This window comes from Lichenostomus cassidix, chromosome 15, assembly GCF_008360975.1.
Source record: "Lichenostomus cassidix isolate B80296 chromosome 15, HeHo_3.0, whole genome shotgun sequence".
NCBI lineage: Eukaryota > Metazoa > Chordata > Aves > Passeriformes > Meliphagidae > Lichenostomus > Lichenostomus cassidix.
Window position 1 is genome coordinate 13,407,425 of NC_139496.1, and position 20,676 is coordinate 13,428,100.

Consider the following 20,676-nt stretch of genomic DNA (forward strand, 5'->3'; position numbering starts at 1 on the left):
TCTCCGGCTCCATGGAGACTTCTCTCCAGGCAGGGCCAAAGCTCTTGGGACCTTCCCAAAGCAGGGACCTTCCCTGCAAGGTCCCCTGCTCTCCCTTAAGTTCCTCTGCTTTTCTTTAGTATCCTTCATCCTTCTCTCACTTCCCAAGTTCCAGCTCCACACCACCAGCCTCTCCTTGCCCCCACACTCCTCCCAGCTACCATGGTGACCTCCAGGCACTACCACAGCCCAGGAGGTCAGGCCTGGGCTCCCTGGGAAAGTTTCCAGCCCTCTGCACCTCTGGCAGCTGTGGATGGCAATGGCTCGCCCTGCTCTGCTCCTCCAGGACGGGAGCTGGCCAGCTGTGCCCACCCACCACCTGAACCACTCTGGGGTGGGATGCAAGAGCCCAGAGCTGGCCTATTCTATTATATCTGATTATATTAGCCTGCTAGGTTAATTGCTAAGTGTGCTCCAGAGATAACCCTGGTGACTGGTCATCAGCAGAGCTCTCCCACCCAGTCATCCCTAGGGATGTCATCTCGGGATGTGATCACCAACAAGACTCACACAGTACCCACCAGCATCCCAGTGTGTGGTGTGTGATTTGGGCACACAGGACACTGCATGGTAGAGTCTGGCAATTTTCATGATCCCATGTTGCCACCTTCAGATCTGCCAGTTCCTGAGCCCTCAGGAAGGCTGCCAAAGGTCTGAAATACTCTCTGAACCCCAAAGCCCAGGACACACACCCCAAAGCAGAACATCTCATTGTGTGTGGACATGTCCCCTGTTTGCCACTAAAGCCTCAAAGAGAAGGGGCTGCCTGATGGGGTGCCAGGACAACTTATAAGAACCTTGTTGCCTGTTTATCTTGCAGAAGATAAACACCAGCCCGTATTCCACTGACCACTTGAAATCTGGGAAGATGACTCTGGAGAGACTGCCCCGACTGACAGCGTGCTTTGTTGTCTTGGAGAATCCACCTTCTCACTGCTCACTGCTCAGGGTGCTTTGGAGAAGGTTATGTTCAACCTTAAATTCATTCCCTATGAGCTCCCTGGTGGTGCAAATCCACTTCACCTCTTCACCCCTACCTGATGCCAGGTGACTGTGAAATAGGCAAGACAGAGGCCTTGGCACATGGTGCCCAGAGAAGCTGTGGCTGCCCCATTTCTGGAAGTGTCCAAGGCTGGGTTGGATGGGACTTGAAACAACCTGGTCTAATGGAAGGTGTCCCTGCCCATGGCAGGGTGTGGACTAGATGACCTTTAAAAGACCCTTCCAACCCAAACCATTCTGTGATTCCATGATTTCTTCTGCTACTGAAAGGCAGTCAGGTTTACCAGCACCCAAATCCTGCCATGTCAATACAAAATCCACAGCAATTTGCTGTTTGCAGAGCAGCAATAAACCCTCTGAACTGTCTGGTCTCAGTCCTGCTCTGCTTGGCTGACTCAGATGCCAGCAGTGGACAACCAGCAATCCAGTGCTGATGCATCAGACCTGTCTTCTTGCCTGACAGAGCCTCTGCTACTCCAGAGGCTGCCTGCAAAAGCCTGTTATCATGCACAAGCCACAGCAGACTGCAGATGTTGATGTGAACCCAACATCAAACCTTTCCCTCATTTCCCTCCTGCCAATTTACCCCAAATTAACAAAATTCACTGAAGGAGCAAACAAGCAACCTGATCCCACAGGAGCCAGGTGAGGGAGCTACAAAAAATAGCAGAGACACAGGTCCCTGCATCTTCAGGGAACATCTGACTCAATAGTAGCTGCTGCACATTCAGAAGAAATCTAGCAGGATATTTTATAATCCCATTCTTCACATCCATAAATTCAGTTCCTTTTTAGACCATTTGAATGCCATCACTGATCCAAATCTCCTGCTGCTGGACATGCCAGTCACAGCAGGACAGTCTGCTCTGGTAGCCAGGATCTACAAAGATATTTTTTGGGTCAAGCACAGCTGTAATTCAGACTTTCCTAAGTGGAGATGCCAACTTTGGGAATCTCAAAGCATCTTCTGGAAAGGGGTGACGTGGTCCTCACCTCTTTGTGGATTTGTGGGTTGAAATGAGGCCTCTGCCTCAGGAATTACGTTTTATTTATTCCTTCCCTGAAACACATTCCTGAGAGCACACTGCTGGATGTCCTGGCTCCAGCCAGGAGACGGTTAATTTTTGCAGTTGCCAGGAGGGGCATTTGCAGTAGCCAGGACCCTGTACCACCTTGTATCATGAGCAAGATTGGGAAGGAGTCCCTTCCAGTAGTGTAATGTGAAGCGACTGATGTCAGGCTTCACATGGTGATCACTCACGTGTGAATCATTCCCATCTTGTACTCGTTATAAATACTGTTTCTGTTACTGTTTCTTATTTCATTGCTGTTTCCTGTAAATTATTCTTATCTCAGCCTGTGATTTTTACCTTTTGTGCCTCCAATCCTCCTCTCCAGCCACCCACAGAGAGGTGCACAGTTTGGAGTGTTTCAATGGGAACGCTAAATTGGCAAATTTCATTCCTAAATCACGATACTGTGGAAACAGACTGTGAGTGTGTCTCTGCTCCTGGAAGGGCTGAGGATCTTCAGAGCAACTCAGATGCATTATTAAAACGAGGTAGATGGGAACACAGAGCTGACCACCAGGTGACAAGGGAGGCAGTGAAGGGTATGTGCTAATCCACGGGCTATCCAGAAACCCACTGGGGTTGGCCGTTCCAGAAGGATCAGCCTGGGCTTTGCCGCTGCTGAATGTGTGAACCGGGGAGACCCCAGACAGGGAAGGGGGAGTGGGAATGGGTGCTGGGGTGTGATGTGGGTCCTATGCAGGGTGTTGATGACAGCAGCACCTTGCAGGTGGCCGTCTGTGTGTCCAGTGCCTGTGAGACCTGGGTGTCCTGTGTCTGCGTCCACGTGTGTGTCTCTGGGACATGTGTCTGTGTCTCTGGGCCCTGTGCTCACCTTCGCTGCTGCCTGAATTCACAAAAGGGAAAGCAGCAGCCACATCCTGGGCCTGGGCAGGACCCGACTCCGCGGCTCCGGCGGCCGGGCTGGGGTTCTGCTGGGCCGCTCACCCTACCGCTGGTCTGGGACAAACCCGCAGCTGCCAGGGCCGCTACAGCCCCGAAGCAGCCGCTCCACCCGGGCCGGCGAGTAGGCTCCTGGGCCTGCAGGAAGCGCGCCGGGATGCGCATGGACAGCGAGAGCTCTGCCCGCCATTGGATGGATGTGCCCGCGCGAAGGCGGGGCTGCGTTCTGATTGGTGCTCTCGCCGTGGGGCAGGGCGCAGGGTTCGCTCTCGCGGGAACCGGGCTCAGCGCGGGAAATTCCTCTCGCGGCGCCGCTGAGTTGCGGCCCGGGCCGGCTGGAATGGGGCTGCGGGACGGCGCCGAGCTCGAGGCAGCTCGTCGGGGGCGGCGGCCGGGCGAGCCCCGGGAGTCGGCGGACGGCATGGGGTCCGGCCGTGACGAAGCCCCTGCGCTGTCTGCGCTAAAGCGCCTGGAGCGGGTGCAGCGCACGGACCGACTGGACGCGCTGTTCGGCTTCGAGCGGCCCGCGGAGCCTGGCGAGCGGACGGGCTGGCTCATCAACATGCACCCGGTACGGGCCGGCGCGGCGAGGGGCGAGCAGGCAACAGATAGGGCACGGAGGGGTCCCGTGGGGAGACCCCCGATAGGGCCTGGGCAGGGGTTTCCCACAGAGACACCCCAGCTGTACCAGGGATGGTAGTCGCATGGAGTTATCGCCTGTAGGGCTGGGGCACAGGGGTGCTATGGGGAGGCCCCCGGATACAGCCCGGGATAGGGGGGGGGGGAGTGTCCCACGAAGGTACCCCAAATAGGGTGTGAGGGAGGAAGTCCCCTGAGGAGACCCGAGAGAGGAGGTTCCCACAGACAGACCCCGTCCCTACTCGGGAAAGGAAGTCCAATGTCCCAACTGGGCCTCCCATGGTTCCCTGGCTCTACCGTGGGGGAACTCCCACTCGGAGACCTCCGGTAAGCCCCGCTGGGAACGGGTCCCATAGTGGGGTCCCGGGGGAATCTCATGGAGGGACCTTGTTGAATCCTGGTGCCCATGGGCAGACGGAGGTGCTGGATGAGGACCGGCGGTCAGTGAGCGCAGTGGACTACTACTTCATCCAAGAGGATGGGAGCCGCTTCAAGGTGGGTACTGGGGGGAACCAAGTGGGTATGGTGCCCTAGAAGGGAACCTGTCACCATCATCTGTCTTCTCCTTTCTTAGGTGGCCCTACCCTACAAGCCCTATTTCTACATCGCCACCCAGAAGGTGAGGAGGGGCAGGGCTGAGCTCCATAGGGAAGGAGACAGCATCTTGCTGAGCTCAGGACCTCCTGGGCAGCCTGCCTTGGGATGGTCTCCTGCCAAGAACAGAGACGCACTTCTCAGCCCCAGGGTCTCTTGACAGGGCTGCGAGCGGGAAGTGTCCTCCTTCCTCTCCAGGAAGTTCCAAGGGAAGATTGCAAAGCTGGAAACTGTCCCCAAAGAGGATTTGGACCTGGTCTGTATCTCTCTGTGGAGTTTTTTTAGACCTTGGAGCTCTAGTGATGTAGGAAGGGATGAGCAGGGAGAGAAAGCAGCATGCTTGACTTAAGTCTCCTGGTGCTGCTGTGGCATCTCAGAAATGTGTTTATTATGGCTAGTTGCTTATCAGCAGTAATTACATTCCTCTGCTTGAACATACCAGCTGTTTCAGGCAATGTGTTCAGGGCATTAATTTCTGGAAGTAAAGTGTTTGGAGAAAGAAGGACACTACAGGAGTGGCATGCTGTTCCTGCTTAACCCATTCTTCCTCTTTTTCCCTGGTTAAATCCCACTTGTGGGTGCCTGTACGAGCAGCAGGGCTGGCTGGGCTCTTGCTGTGCTGCTCTTGTGCTCTTGGCACACTCACCAGAATCTCTCCTTCATGCTTTACTGTCCCACCCATCAGTACCTCTTTTTGCTACATCAGCCTTGTTGGCCTTCCACCCCTCTCTTCTGGTGCTCATCCCTGAGCTACCGTTCTCCTGCTGCTTTGCAGCCAAACCACTTGGTGGGCCTGAAGAGGAACTACATCAAGCTGTCCTTCAACACGGTGGAGGACTTGGTGAAGGTGCGGAAGGAGATCTCTCCTGCTGTGAGGAAAAACAGGGAGCGGGACCAGGCGAGTGATGTCTACACAGCCATGCTGTCAAGGTGGGAGTTCCCCATAGGGGATTCAGTTGGTCTCTCATTTTAATAATCCATAGAACCATGGAATGATTTGGGTTGGAAGGGACCTGTAAAGGGCATCTAGTCCGACCTACCTGTGATGAGCATGGACACCTTCCTCTAGATCAGGTTATTCCAAGCCTGTTCAGCCTGGCCTTGAACACTTGCAGGGATGGGGCAACCACAGGTTCTCTGGGCAATCTGTGCCAGTGCCTCACCAACCATTTAATGATTAGACTCTCTTGATTATTTCCAAGCTGTCCTCAAAGGTGTTGCCTGGGTCTGACCGCAGCTATGCCTCTCTGTCACCCATCTCCAGGGTGGTTCTTTCAACTCTGTGCTGCACACCAGGAGGCCCCAGGGCTGATGGGATGGGATGGGATGGGATGGGATGGGATGTGGTATTTCTGGCTGCCGGTCAAATAGTTTGCCTGTTCCCTGTGAAAGGATCCTGAGAGGCAATGGGCAACCTTCTAGTTGTGATCAAGACAGAAAAAAATCCAGCAATTTCTATTTCTCTCCTGTCTCTGTGTCACAGTTTGACCTTGGCCAAATGCCAAGCACCCACAACAGCCACTCCCTCACTCTCCTGTGCCACAGCTAGGCAGACGAGAGAAAATAAAAAAATAACAAAGTGGTCATGAGTTGAGATAAGGACCAGGAGGAAACACTCCAAGGGCCAAACAGGTTCAACTTAAAGTTACGAAGTGAGAGACAGAGGAGGATAATGAGAAGTAAAAGAAGCCCTTAAAGACACCCTTTCTTCCCCCAACCCCTCCCTCCTTCCCGCTGACAGCAAAGGGAACAGGGCTGGGGTGGGGGATGGGTTTTGGTCAGTTCATCACTGAAATCTTCTTCCGCCACTCAGGGAGAGAAGGCTTTCCCCTGCTGTGTTGTGGGGTCCCTCCTATGGGAGACAGTTCTCCATGAACTTCTCCAGCATGGTCCAAATCTCACAAGTGGCAGTCCACATACACCTGCTGCAAGTTGAGTCATCCCACAGGCAGACAGTCCTCCCAGAATGGCTGCAACGTGGGTCACTTGTCCACAAGGTGCAGTCCTCCAAGCCTGGAGGCAGGGCCCCCTCTCTCCACCAGGTCTCCCACTGGAACACAGCCTCCTCCAGGCATCCACCCACTCCAGCATGGGCACCTCCCCACAGGCTGCGAGTGGATCTCTGCATCCCCTGTGGACCCCCATGGGCTGCAGGGGGACAACTGCTTCACCATGGCCTGCAGAGGATTCTTGGCTCCAGCACCTGGAGCACCTCCTCCCACTCCTCCACTGACCTTGGTGTCTCCATGTTGTTTTCCTCACATATTCTCACCTCCTCTTCTCTAGTTAGGAAAAACTGTGCATGTTTTTGTTCTGATGTTCTTAAATGTTACCACAGAGGTGTTACCACCATCTCTAATTGGCCCAGCCCTGGCCAGCTGCATGTCCATCTGCAGAGCCATCAGTGATTGGACATGGGATGGACATGGGCTTCTAACAGCTTCTCACAGAAGCCATCTTTGTGGCCCCCCCATTACCAAAGACCAGGGCAAGCAAAACCAACACACCCTGACTCCTGCTGCCAGTGTCACCAGTGCCAGTGGACATCCCTGGGAGATGGACACGTGGGTAAGGCAGCTGCTTCCCTCTGCTCTTGCAGTGCTCTGAGTGGGGGCAGTCTAAGCACAGATGAGGAAGGAGCCTCCAAAAAAATTGCCAACCAGATGGACAATATTGTGGATATGCGGGAGTATGATGTGCCCTACCATGTTCGCCTTTCCATTGACCTGAAGATCCATGTGGTAGGTAGAAAAGAGCTTTGTTTTCCCACAGTCACAGTCCTGAAGCTCAGAAAAGTTCTTTCTCTCCAACACCTTTACAAAAGTATTGGTGAAAATGAGTTCACATCTAGAGCTCAGTTCTGTTCTGCTGGGCTTCTCCTTAGTGGCACACAAGAAAGCTAACTAATTGATGCATGGCCATAGTTTGAGCCTTTCTTCTGGGCTGCCTGTGATTGCCACAGTTCCATCCCTAGCAGCTAGACAGAAGGACATGGGAATGTAGCCCTGCCATAAGGCACTGCCTGCCCTGGTCTTTCCACAGGCTCACTGGTACAATGTGCGATACCGGGGCAACACCTACCCCCCTGAAATCACCCGCCGAGACGACCTCGTGGAGCGGCCGGTGAGCACTTAGTGGGCAGGTGTGTCCTCTGTGCAGATGTGTCCGCCCCAAGGGACTGGTTTCTGACACACTGCCAGTAATACTGGGGTGGCAGCGGGAATGGTGGTGGTGATTTTTGGCTTGATAAAGCACTAAAATGATTAACAGGGAGGTTGTGGTTCACTTGCTGCAGCACTGGCTTTTATGGGAACCACCTTTTAACTTCAAGTCAGCTCTGGAACATTTTCTAATGAATTTGGTCCTGTCCAGGATCCTGTTGTTCTTGCCTTTGATATTGAAACAACCAAGCTCCCTTTGAAGTTTCCTGATGCAGAGACAGACCAGATCATGATGATCTCCTACATGATTGATGGGCAGGTAAGCATACCAGCGTGGTTTCCTCCAGACTTGGGCAGCAAAGCCGGGAAGCAGCCCAGCATTCTCTAATCCTGCTGGCTCCAGGCTTGCAATGCTGCCAGCTGCATGATGTGTTGCTGTGAGAATAGCATTAACTGGGTGACACACAAGATACCGAGTTTCGTGGAGCCCAGCCCAGGTTGCTGGTGCTTCTCTGTGGGAGAGACAACACTGATGTCTCATGCTGTCTCTCCATGGCCTTCTTTTCCGATGGTCAATGATGCTTCAATGGATAACTCCCAGAGAGTTGTCCCCCCTTGACAGAAGCTCTGGCTTTCAAGAGGAAAGCATCCCATTGTTTGGACAGCATTTTTGAGTTGCGTGTGACCCCAGTCCTCCTCACTGCCTCCTTGTCACCTCCTCAGGGCTACCTGATCACAAACAGGGAGATTGTCTCAGAGGACATTGAAGACTTTGAGTTCACTCCTAAGCCAGAGTATGAGGGTCCATTTTGTGTCTTTAACGAACCAGATGAGGTAAGTCAGTTCTGCTCTGCATTTTTACCTGCCTGATGCTTTTATTGGCTCATTCCCTGTGGATTGCCTCCTTGGGGAAGACACGGTAAGTCTGGCAGGGCTGCTTGTGCTTTCATGTCTTGGGAATAAGGGTAAGAGAGGTCAGGTTTGGACTAGGTGCAGAGGAAAGGGAAAGGGTGAAACAAACTGTGTGGTATCCACCACCTGTCTGTGGAGGGGATGAAGTTCCTTAAAATACATCTTTTCTGTTTCATCCCAGGCTCATTTAATCCAGCGGTGGTTTGAACATGTCCGGGAGACCAAACCCACCATCATTGTCACATACAACGGAGACTTCTTTGACTGGTAAGATCAGGGATGACAACTAAGCTGGCGAGGTGTCACCTGAGCTAGAGGGCAGGGTCAGGTTCCATTTTCAACGTCCTTCCATAGCTCAGACAGTGTGGGATACATGCAGAGTGGCCATATCTTGCACCTCACCAAATCCTGTGGTCATTGCCTTGACAATAGGACTTTGTGAAGGGTCCCATACACTTGCCTGAGCTGTTTTTAAACCCTTGGCAATATGGGAATCTCAGCATATGAATAAGCCCAGCCTTGGGAGCGCAGGGAGAGGGTCAAAAGAGACCTGGAAGATATTGGGAGAGGTGCAAAGACAAGCCTTGGGAAGCAGGAGGAGAGGGACCACACATCTCCACCTCCAGATTCAGGATACAAGCAAGCAGGTTTGCCTCTTGAACAGCAAAATGGTTGGGGATGGAAGAGACCTTAAAAGTCATCTTGTTCCAGCCAGCTGCTATGACCAGAGACACCTTCCACTAGACCAGGTTATTGCAAGTCCCACCTGGCCTTGAACACTTCCAGGAATGATGCATCCACTTGTCCTGCAGGAAGTTTTCACTGTGACCAGATACACAGATAAATCAAAAGAAAAATTCTTAAGGCAGTTCTTAACAAAGTGGTTGTGGAACCATTGTTGGAGATGCAGGAAAATGGCTGTTCTACTCCTCTTTCACACTACCTCTTTCCCTAGGCCCTTTGTGGAAGCAAGAGCAGCAGCTCATGGAATTAATATGTATCAGGAAATTGGGTTTCAGAAGGACAGCCAGGGAGAGTACAAGGCATCCCAGTGCATCCACATGGACTGTCTGAGGTACCGAATGCTGCCCCTCTACCACATAGCTGTGTCTTTATCTCTTCAGTTTAGATAAAATACCTACAGTTGTATTTGAATACTATTCTCATTCTGTCTGTTTGAAGCTTTGTGTGTCACACCTTCGTCAGTTGTGTGATAATCCGTTTCTGTGTTGTCTCCTTCTTGGCATGCTGCATTGCACAGGAGCTACCAAGTCTTCCCCTGAAGGGCTCCCAGGGCTGGCTCTTGCCCTGCAGCCTTGGGTTTTTGATTGCTGATTTGGCATGACAGAGAAAGGGAGTAGGCTAAGATTTGTGGCTAGCACAGGTCTTTCCCGTGAGACCATCCTCCTGTGTTTTATAAACAAAGATAAAGTTTGGATGTTTTTTGAAACAGTGTCTCAAGATTTGGACAGTTCAGGCCTGGCCAATCAGGCCTAGGGGGAGGTTTCTGACTGACCAACCTGGGTGACCTCTGAAAAGTCTATATATATTGAAGTCAAAATAATAAATCCTCTCTTTCTTGTCACACTGAGAACCTGGGTCTTTTTCTCTGCTAGCGGCTCAACAGCGACAAAGATTTAGCCATTGGAGCGGGGAAAGGGACTATAGGCTCACCTACCAGCCTCCTGAGACAGCTGGAAGAGGAAAGGACAAATGGGAGAGAGAGAACTTTGGGATTTTGTGTGGGTTTTCCCCCCTGGAGCAGACTGGGCTCTGGAGCACAGCTGGATGTCCTTGCAGCTCTGGTGGGGTCTTCTCCAGTAGTGAAATGTTTACCTTAAAGCCGCTGAGGGAGCTGGAAGGTGGAAATTACGAGCAGTGTGGTGGTGGGATTGACAGTGGGGTTTGTTCTGGTTGGGCTAGCTAAAGTTGGACGGCCTTGTACCCCACTGTTCTTGGATGCTGGGCTGTACTTGGTGAGAGGTCCCCATGGCAGTCAAGATTCCCTTCACAATCCTGACCCTATTTTGAAGGTCAGGGCTGGTTTCTCTGCACAAACTGATATTTTTCTGATTTTGTCCAGGTGGGTGAAGAGAGACAGTTACCTCCCAGTGGGAAGTCACAACCTGAAGGCAGCAGCTAAAGCAAAACTGGGTTATGATCCAGTGGAGCTGGACCCTGAGGAGATGTGCCGGATGGCCACGGAGGAGCCTCAGGTATTCCCTTCCTGTGCTCTATGGGAAAACAAGCCTAGAGCAGCTGCACTATGACTGAATCTCAAATTAAAGTGGATTTTGAGATATTAACTGAGTCTGTCTTCCCAAACTTCCAGTGCCTTAGAGCTTCACAGGGAGAAGGAGCAGGATTCCTCTGAAGTGGTTCTGGCCCTGGCATTGCACTGTGCATTCTCTGTATTTATTTATATCAGTGTGGGGTGAAAAACACCACTGAAATCAGAAACACCATGAAGAACTGAGACCTTCTGGGGGGACAGGAAAGGGTTGTGCACCAGGTGTCACAGGCAGGAGCTTCTGTGTCGGAGAGGTTGCTGGGAAATAACACACAGTCTCACGGAGATAATGGTGTTATTCTGTTTATTAGAAAACAGGTACAGATTCACGCAACAGACTGGCATATATGATTGGCTGTTTGGTCTATGCGCACATCTATCTTAGCTTTCTGATTTGCTGCGCTCTCTAGGCAGGTTTCACTTGAATCAGCTAAAGTTTTGCCAGCATAAACTGAATTACTGACTGTGTGATTCTTTCTCTACTTTGCTTATTTCCTCTACAATGGATACAATTCTAGCTCTCTTTTCCTTTCTATCTCCTGGGAAGAACATCTCAAAGTTATGAACAATAGCATCTTAGAGTTAGGAACAATAGCATCTTCAGAGTTTAGAACAATAGCTGGTTTGTGCATGCTGTGTCTTATTCTGCACACACACCTCGCCAATATGGCCTTGTTCTGCTAACCATTTTCCAGCAGATCTGCTGAGCAGCTTCCTGCCACTCAAACTGGGTGGATTCTGTGCCTTCAGCTCATCTTCCCTGTTCCTTTTCTGTCAGAGTTGACGTGTTGCTGTTTGATTAGAGCTAAAGCAGGATGGCTTCAGAAGCAAACACATTACTCTTTACAACATAGGCAATAGAGAAATACACCTTTCCCTTCTTCCTGTTGGCATGAGAATGTCCAGCAGGAAGCAATGAAAGATCATTGTCACTAAGCCACTCTGTCACATGGGATTGGGATTAATTTGCTTCTCTTGTTCCCTGACAGACTCTGGCCACCTACTCAGTGTCTGATGCCGTTGCTACTTACTACATGTATATGAAGTACGTGCATCCCTTCATTTTCGCCTTGTGTACCATCATTCCCATGGAGCCTGATGAGGTGAGTGCTTTTCCAAAATTATGGTCTGTTTGCTGGGTGAAGTGCCAGATCTCCTGCATTGCAGGGATGCTCTGGCCACAGATCTGATTCCCACTGCCTGGAGACTTTGCATGTGCAGCACGCATGAAGGGAGGGTGGATTTAAAGGCTACTCCTTTCTCCTACAGCCATTGGGTATTTGGAGACAGGTTTCTATAAAAAGATGCCACCTGAGATTTGGCAGTGCAGGGCTGGACCAAGAAAGTATGGCTGATGCTCTGTGCTCAGCCAAGTTCACTTGCAGTTATGGCCGTGCAAAGTTGGGTCTCCTCCTGATGGCTGTTGTCAGCTGTAGGGAGGATGGTTGGGAAGCTGTCAGTGCTAAGCATGGGGAAGATGTCAGTCTGTTCCCACCTGAACACCCAAAACCTATTGGTTTTGCTGACAAAGGCACTTGACGGTGGAGTGGTGTTGCAAACGTATCACCAGATGAAGCTGTCCAACTCACTGTGTGACAGTCCAGTCTTGCATGTTCTGGTACAGCATCTCTGTTGCATCACAGACTGGTTTGGGTTGGAAAGGATCCTAAAGATAATCTCATCCACCCTCCTGTCAAGGACAGGGACAACTTCCACTAGACCAGGTTGCTCCAAGCACCATCCAAGTTGGCCTGAAACACTTCAGGGATGGGGCAGCCACAGCTTCTCTGGGAAACCTCTGCCAGTCCAGTGCCTCACCATCCTCACAGGGAAGAATTTCCTCCTAATAACCAAATCTACTCTTTTTTAATTTAAAACCAGCTTTGGTTTCTCTTGTGCAGGTGTTAAGAAAAGGATCTGGGACACTGTGTGAGGCACTGCTGATGGTTCAGGCTTATCATGCCAACATCATCTTCCCCAACAAGCAGGAGCAGGAGTTCAACAAACTTACAGAAGATGGACATGTGCTGGACTCTGAGACCTATGTGGGAGGCCACGTGGAAGCACTGGAATCTGGGGTCTTCCGCAGTGACATTCCCTGCCGCTTCAAAATGGTAATGGGCCAGCAGCCAGCCTCTGTCCTCATGGAGCAGTGTCGTGGGGAGGGATAGCCCTTCCACTCGTGTTGACATCTCCAGTGGGTCCCTGCTGGGCTTGGGCAGCACCTAGAGTCACGGAATCAGTAAGGCTGGAAAAGCCCTTTAATGTTGCTGAGTCCCAGCTGTTAACCCAGCACTGCCAAGGCCACCGCTAAACCATGTCCTTAAGTGCCACATCTACATGTCTTCTGAACACCTCCAGGGACAGTGATTTCACCACTGGCCTCAACAGCCTAATTCAATGCTTGGCAACCTCCAGGAGACCCTTGCTGCCTGAAGCTGGGCTGGGACAGGATGGGAGGAGGCCTCTAAGTGGCCATCTGTGCTTCACTGGGAGAACAAGTGTCAACTGGAAGCACGCCAGAGCTTGTTGACAGCAGGGGATGGTGGTGAAGTGGGGTTTTGGGCTTGTTTTTCATCCAGTGTTTCTTGGAAGTTATGTCTCTGTCTCTTGGGGTCCTGTCCTCTCTCCTAAAATGAGCTTCTTCTGAACCTTCCTGAGGGTCTTTTACCTGTTTCTGGGTCAAGCTGCTAGCTCCATCACCTCCCCCAGTGCCTCAACATGTCCCTTACCGCTTAGAGGTCCCCAAGCCAAGCAGGGACAGGGGCGAAGGGGCTGCCAGCCTGCAGGCAGGTACAGCTGCCAAATGGCCATCTCCACATCCCTGTAGAATCCTGCTGCTTTTGACTTCCTGGTGCAGCATGTGGAGAAGACCCTGCGGCACGCCATCGAGGAGGAGGAGGGTCTGCCCTTGGATCAAGTCACCAACTTCCAGGAGGTACAGCACCTGCAGCATGGCTGAGCTGCACAGGAAACTGTGGCTGCAGCTCTAAAATGCTTGTTTGGGTTTGGCTTATGCTCTGCAAAGAGAGACTAAGAAGCTCAGCTGCAGGCTGTGTCCTGCAGCCCAGTCTGGGGATCAGGGTCCCTGCCACATCTGAGGGATGCAGCTGCTGCTTTTCCCTTTGCAGGTTCAACCAGGAGCAAAGCTCTGAGAGAACTTAGAAGGAAGGAATTTAGGGTGAAGGCAGACCCCTCAGATAGCCCAACTATTCTTGTTGCTCTTCTTCCCCACTTCTTACCAGCTACAAAAGTGCAGGCTTCCTCTCTCCAAATCCAAGTCTGGAGTTTCTTGGAGGGCAGCACCTGACTGGGGACCTCTGGTCTTTGCCTTTGTCTCCATTAACCCATTTGCACTGGAGAGGTCCTCGATCAAGTCATACTTAGGAAGCAGCTGCTCCCACTTGCCAGGTATCCCTACAGAAAAGCGCACCCTGGAGGTCCAAACCAAAACATAAAGCACCAGTGGTCGAGGAGTCCCTGATTTTTTCCTTTGGTCCTTTAGATCCGTCCCCAGAGCCTGTGGCAGGTGTCCCTGTGAAGAAGAACCTAATCCAACAAGTATTTGACTCATTAACTCCTTCCTGCTCTAGTTTCACTTCTCTTTATCTCACCACAGGTTTGTGATGAAATCAGAGTCAAACTGAACTCCCTGAAGGATGTTCCCAACAGAATTGAGTGTCCCCTTATCTATCATCTGGATGTGGGGGCCATGTACCCCAACATCATTCTGACCAACAGGTTGCAGGTGGGTAACATCAACCCTGTCTCTCCTAATCTGACTTCCAGATGACCTTGATGGTCCCTCTGGATCCCCTTAACAGCAAGAGCTGAACTTTCTGCTCAGGGCAGGGGAGGCAGATACGGCTGGGTGTGAAATTTGGTCAAGCTGCCATAGAATTGTGGAATCACAGAATTGTTTTGGTTGGAAAAGCCCTCTCAGACCATTGAGTCTAACCACTCTGCTAGCACAGCCAAAGCCATCACTAACCCCTGTCCCCAGCTGGCATATCCACATAGCTTTTAAATCATTTCAGAAGGATGCCACACTGGGCAGCCTGTGCCACTGTCTGACCACCCTTCCAGTGAAGGTTTTTTCCCTAATACCCAACCTAAACATCTTCTGGCACACCTTGAGGCTGTTTGCTCACTTGTTCCCTGGGAACAGAGCCTGACCCTCACCTGGCTCCATGCTCCTGTCAGGGAGTTGTAGGAGAAGGAATGTCCTTCCTGAGCTTCGTGTCCTCCAGGCTGAACCCCCCAGCTCCCTCAGCTGCTCCTCATTAGACTTGTGCTCCAGCCCCTTCCCCAGTTCTATTGCTCTTCTCTGGTTGGCCAGGTCTTCAGAGACTCAGCTACAGCTTTAGCTAGAACTCTTCACGAAAACCCAGCTGTTGTTTTGAGAGGCTTGTGTTCCTGAAAGGCTCTGGAAAGGGGAACTCTCTGAGTACCATCTCTGATGTTCACACCTGTGGCTCTCCTGCCACTCAGCACCTGTTGTGGCATGAATTGTCATTTGAGGACCTATCCCCTCTAACGCCCATGTCTGTTACTGCATCCAGCCCTCAGCCATGGTGGATGAGGCCACATGTGCTGCCTGTGACTTCAACAAACCAGGTGCCAACTGCCAGCGCCGAATGACATGGCAGTGGAGAGGAGAGTTCAGTAAGTACAAGCAGGACCATGCAGTCCAGCCCACAGAGATGGAGCCCAATTCCTGCTTTTTCTCCTGGGAGGCTGATCACTGCCCTCTTCTGCAGTGCCTGCCAGCCGCAGTGAGTATCACCGCATCCAGCAGCAGCTGGAGTCAGAGAAGTTCCCTCCCTTATTCCCTGATGGACCACCTCGTGCCTTCCACGAGCTCTCCCGGGAAGAACAGGCCAAGTATGAGAAAAAGCGCCTGGCAGGTAAAAAAAACGAATCGGGGTCATGATCCTGGCACTGTTTTGCAACCTGGACAGTGAGCAGTGTTCAGTAGTAGTGACCCCTGCTAGGGGGCTGTGGGGCTGTGGGGTGAGGTCAGGCTGGTCTCAGAACTTCTCCAGTATTCCAACAGACTCAGGTGTGCTTCCTAAGAGAAGCCAAGCATTGGTACCTCTGTCAGTGTTTCCCTTTGTCTTGAATTTGAGCTCCATTTTTTGTAAGGCTGCTAATTAGAGCCAGTCAATGAAAGGGAAACATCACATTATGCTATCACCTGGAGGGATGGTGTCCAGCAGAACCACCCAGCTGGCTGGGGGCAAGAGCCTGGGTTTGTGGGTGTGCCATATGATTAGCTTGTTTTCCCCCTTGCCCTCCACCTCCATAAAGAGCACCTCTTCTTTCTTTCTCTTTTCTTGTTTCTGTACTGGGATCTTCCTCTCCCTTTGCAGTAGGACTGTCCCGCACTCACCCATGCCTTATGCTTAGCTGTCTCTCTGTCCCTACTTTGCCTATCCCTCTGTAGTAGGGCACCCATCCCTGAGAACCTCCCTCTGCCTCCTCCTTTGACCAGATTACTGCCGCAAGGCGTACAAGAAGATCCACGTCACTAAGGTGGAGGAGCGAGTCACCACCATCTGCCAGCGAGAGAACTCTTTCTATGTGGATACGGTGCGAGCGTTTCGGGACCGCCGATACGAGTTCAAGGGGCTACACAAGGTACCAAGCTTGGGTGCTGGTCAAATTGTCTTCCCAAGGCTGGGAACCTCTTGTGCCTTGTTGAAAACCTTAAAGAACTACTCTGTTGGCTTCCCACTGATAGAGAGCAGGGTTTTATTAGTTATTGGGAAGAAATTCTTCCCTGTGAGGGAGGTAAGGCTCTGACACCATGTCTTCGTTTGGAAGACAGGTGTCTGCTAAGGAAGGTGGAAATCTCCCTTAGAACAGAGAATGTGAACTGCCTCCCATCCGAATTATTATAACTTTGGAATCAAGGGCTTTCAGGCAGAGATATGGGAAAAGGAATAACAGTTTTTCACTAGTATCTATAACGGAGTAAATGAGCAACAACAAGAATAGCAGCAACAAATAAAATCCAGAAACCTAGTGGCAGATGTTCTTGGGCTGCCAAGCACTTTCCCGTTTGGTGCAGTCACAGCCACAGCCAGCAGGGCGCTGTTGAGCTCCCAGCCGGGCAGGGCAGATGCGATGACTGCTGAGCAGCTGTAGGTGACGCTGTGGCGCGAGGTCAGGTCTGTCTCACGGGGTTGGTAATGGCGGCAGGGCTGGGCAGCAAGCAGTGCGCGGCAGAGAGCTCAGAGCAGCGAGCTGGAGCGGCAGGAATGGCTCAGCCGGGCTAGCCAGCAAAGGTGGCAGCAACTCTGCAGTCACGGCAGACGCCGCAGTGCGTTCCAGCGACTGGGGCGGGAGCAGCGACATTCCTTTGCAGTTGTTGCAAAAAACGCAACCGGGCAGATGCGCGCTCCAGGCAGGGAAAAGGGTTGGGATCCTGCACCCTTCCCCACACAGGAGCTCACCCAGCCAGGAACAGAAGGCAGTGCACAGGCGGACTTTTCCATGGTCGCAGCCAAAGGAAAGCAGCAGCTTCCCTCTGTCCCCTCCGGTGCCCAGCAAGCAAGTGAAGGTCTCAACGGTCAGAATGCCTCCTCCCCTCACCACAGCCAGCCACAGCAGCCACATTCTTTGTGTCGTACTAAAAGAGTTAATGGTTCTTAAGTACCTGGTCGTTGGTTCCCTAGTAACAGGGATGGAGAAAATTCCACCCCCCCTAACTTTCAACACACAGGTGGCCCAGAGAAGCTGTGGCTGCCCCATCTCTGGAAGTGTTTGGCACCAGGTTGGACAGGGCTTGGAGCAACCTGGGATAGTGGAAGGTGTTCCTGCCCAAGGCAGGGAGTGGGATGAGATAAGCTTTAAGGTCACTTCCAATCCAAACCATTCTAGGAGGTCCTGGGGCTCTACATCTGTCAGAGTTATTTAAAGAGCCTGTCAATTTGCAGTTCCTCCTGGCTGCCTCTTTTGCCATGAATCGTAGGGCTGGCAGAGAGGCTTTTCGTACCCTGGTCGTTCTGCTGTTAGCCAGGCATCATGAATTGCAGCAGGCAGTGTATTGAGTTCTTCCCTGCACAAATATGGTGCATCACAGCTGATGCTGGTTGTATTCTGATCAATGGTGGGAGCTGCAAGTCTCTCCTAACAAGTGACAAAGTGCCTCTGCCCAACCCCTCCCATGCTGCAAAGGAAAATGGGATGTTTGACTCATGATGCTCATCTTTGGCAAAGAGACTCTTGTAGCGCTGCAATGCGGTACTAGGACTGACTGGAAACCAGCTGGGAGCCACCAGTAGTGATATGTGGAATTGTCCTGACTGCCCTTGGCATGCAGGTGTGGAAGAAGAAGCTGTCTGCAGCAGTGGAGACAGGAGATGCCTCTGAAGTGAAACGCTGCAAAAACATGGAGATCCTTTATGACTCCCTGCAGCTGGCCCACAAGTGCATCCTCAACTCCTTCTATGGATACGTCATGCGGAAAGGGTAAGTCTCCCCTAGGATGGTCTAGGGCAGACTAGAGATGGTTCTAGTCTCTCATCCAAGGTTTCTAGAGAGGACCCTTGGAAACCAGGATTGTCCTGGTGAGGTAGTCACTTGCTTCCTGAAGCACCACAATGAGTTACAGGTCCTGCCTGTAACACTCTCTTCTTGCTTCTACCCATGACTTCTCATCCTGGAGACTTACCAGACATTCAATGATGGGAATCTTGTCTGTTAGTGGGTTTTCAGCTTTTCTGTAGTATCATAAGTAGAGAATTTCATAGGAGAACAATGTTCCAAGGCCCAGTGTTGATGTGTTTCTTGCTCTCCTTCCCCTGGAGATCCTCCTGCCCTTCCATAGCTGGGTTTTGGAGGGAGCATGTCATGCTCTTAACTGTGACTCCTCTGCTCACAGAGCTCGCTGGTACTCCATGGAAATGGCTGGCATTGTCTGCTTCACAGGGGCAAATATCATCACCCAGGCCAGAGAGCTTATCGAGCAGATTGGGTGAGTGTGTGCTGAGTTGGGGAAGGTTTGTCTGCATCTAGAACAGATGTGGGAGCATGTTAAACACTGGAGTTTTCAGAGAGATGGAACACATTTCCTGTGAGGAAGGGCTGAGAAAGCTGGGGGTGTTCTTCCTGGAGAAGAGAAGGCTCCAGGAAGATCTTAGAGTCCCTTTAAGTGCTTAAAGGAGCTCTAAGAGAGCTGGAGGGGGACTTTGGGCAATGGCCAGTCGTGGTGGGACAAGGGGGGAATGGCTTCCTGCTGCCAGAGGGCAGGATTAGATGGGATATTGGGAAGAAATTCTTCCCTGCACAGGTTGCCCTGAGAAGCTGTGGCTACCCTGTCCCTGAAAGTGTTTCAAGGCTGGGTTGGACAGGGCTTGGACGAACCTGGTCTATTGGAAGTTGTCCCTGCCCATGGCAAGGGTTTGGAATGAGAAGAGCTTTAAGGTCCTTCTAACCTAAACTGCTCTGTGATTCTCTGATTCTATGAGCATTCAGATTCCTGACACCCCTGTGTTGTATTTTGAGGGTTTGCTTTGCAGGAGGGAACAGAGTGGATACAGCAGGCTGCTGCTGTCTTTATGGGAGCAGAGCTGGTCCTCACCTCTCATCCACTCTGCTCCTGACAGTGGCCTTCATTCCTTCCTTAGGAGACCTCTGGAATTGGATACCGATGGGATTTGGTGTGTCCTTCCCAACAGCTTCCCTGAGAATTTCATCATCAAGTCAACCAATACCAAGAAGCCAAAAGTGACCATCTCTTACCCAGGTGCCATGCTGAACATCTTGGTGAAGGTGAGTCTGACACCTGTCTAGGCCAGCTCTGCAGCCTGGGAAAAGGAGGTGGAGAGCTGATGAATGGGGAGAGTCCCTCTTCAATCTTCACTCCTCATGTAGTGAATGCTATGTCAGGGATGGAGAGCATCTGAGTTGAGAAAGAGGTTCAATATCCCTCATCAGAGAGGCAGGTGTGTAAAAGGCCAGGTTAGGTGCATGCTTACCTGCGCAGGCAGGGAGTCCAGAGCAAGGTCTAAACCTATCCTCTGCTCAGTCCAGTCTCTGTTAGACAAGAAAATCTTTTAGGGTCCAAAACCTTTTTCTTCCCAACAGGCAGGACAGGTGTTTTGACTTTTCAGTCCTAAATTGTGCCATAGTTCCCAGAGAGGCGCTCAGGGGTCCCGTTGGGCAGGGTGTGTCCCAGGGGCATCTTCTGGTGTGACTAGTCAGCTGTGGATTGAAGCTGTTCTCCTGGGGCTTCACAGGAAGGCTTCACAAATGACCAGTACCAGGAACTGCAGGATCCAGCCTCACTCACCTATGTCACGCGCTCAGAGAACAGCATCTTTTTTGAAGTCGATGGTCCATACCTGGCCATGATCCTTCCAGCCTCCAAAGAGGAGGGCAAGAAGCTGAAGAAAAGGTGAGATTTCAAAGCTTTAAATACTGTCTCTTTCGCTGGGTAACAGACTGAGAATCTCATTGCCTTTGTGCATGTGGAGCATGTTGGTCCTTGCCCCCAGAGCCAGCAGCATTTGACTCACTGGCTTTAAGTGGCAAGTTCCTAACATCAGATCATCTTTGAATCTAGCTACTATGGCAGTAAATTTTAGCAGATAACAGCAAAGTGACATTTCTCCAACCTGTTGACCAGACATCTCCCTGTTGGCTCTGAGGTATGCAGGAGAACTTTGACTTTCCTTCTGGGCATTTCTAATACTGCTTGTATTCAACCGAATCTGTTTAAATTCAACAGTTCCTGCCTTCCTGTCTCTCAGGAGTCCACAGGCTTCTATGTGTTTCCCATTCCTTCTTCATCTGTATGTAGGACTGGGTTACCATTACTGTCACATTATACAGTGAAGCTGTACCCAAACTTCACTGATTTCTCTGCCACTTCCTAGCCAAGAATGTGAGCTAGAGCAGTAGCATTCATTATTTTAGGGGGCAGCCCACAGACCTGGGTCTGACTCCAGAAAATGCTGTTGCTGTCCCCTGCACCCTATGTCCTCACAATTCTGGACTTTTTTGTGCTTATTCCCTGACAGGACAAGGTCCAGCACACAGCATTCCCTGCCAGTGCCCC

General features: G+C 51.5%; 1 protein-coding gene across 3 annotated transcripts in view; it reads left to right on the forward strand.

The window, feature by feature from the left end:
• The first annotated feature begins 3,274 nt into the window (after window positions 1-3,274).
• The window catches only part of POLE (DNA polymerase epsilon, catalytic subunit), a 34,262-nt gene continuing 16,860 nt past the window's right edge, over window positions 3,275-20,676 (forward strand). For all 3 annotated transcript variants that reach the window (XM_085076308.1, XM_085076310.1, XM_085076309.1), the window contains exons 1-23: window positions 3,275-3,585; window positions 4,068-4,148; window positions 4,228-4,272; window positions 4,411-4,503; window positions 5,023-5,177; window positions 6,847-6,988; window positions 7,290-7,370; window positions 7,620-7,727; window positions 8,132-8,242; window positions 8,502-8,587; window positions 9,276-9,395; window positions 10,404-10,536; window positions 11,600-11,713; window positions 12,512-12,724; window positions 13,441-13,548; window positions 14,230-14,358; window positions 15,173-15,275; window positions 15,371-15,517; window positions 16,105-16,250; window positions 17,938-18,086; window positions 18,499-18,591; window positions 19,244-19,388; window positions 19,856-20,013. In XM_085076308.1, coding sequence (XP_084932434.1) covers window positions 3,355-3,585; window positions 4,068-4,148; window positions 4,228-4,272; window positions 4,411-4,503; window positions 5,023-5,177; window positions 6,847-6,988; window positions 7,290-7,370; window positions 7,620-7,727; window positions 8,132-8,242; window positions 8,502-8,587; window positions 9,276-9,395; window positions 10,404-10,536; window positions 11,600-11,713; window positions 12,512-12,724; window positions 13,441-13,548; window positions 14,230-14,358; window positions 15,173-15,275; window positions 15,371-15,517; window positions 16,105-16,250; window positions 17,938-18,086; window positions 18,499-18,591; window positions 19,244-19,388; window positions 19,856-20,013 — 2,891 coding nt within the window. In that variant the 5' untranslated portion in view covers window positions 3,275-3,354. The remainder of the gene's footprint in view (window positions 3,586-4,067; window positions 4,149-4,227; window positions 4,273-4,410; window positions 4,504-5,022; window positions 5,178-6,846; window positions 6,989-7,289; window positions 7,371-7,619; window positions 7,728-8,131; window positions 8,243-8,501; window positions 8,588-9,275; window positions 9,396-10,403; window positions 10,537-11,599; window positions 11,714-12,511; window positions 12,725-13,440; window positions 13,549-14,229; window positions 14,359-15,172; window positions 15,276-15,370; window positions 15,518-16,104; window positions 16,251-17,937; window positions 18,087-18,498; window positions 18,592-19,243; window positions 19,389-19,855; window positions 20,014-20,676) is intronic.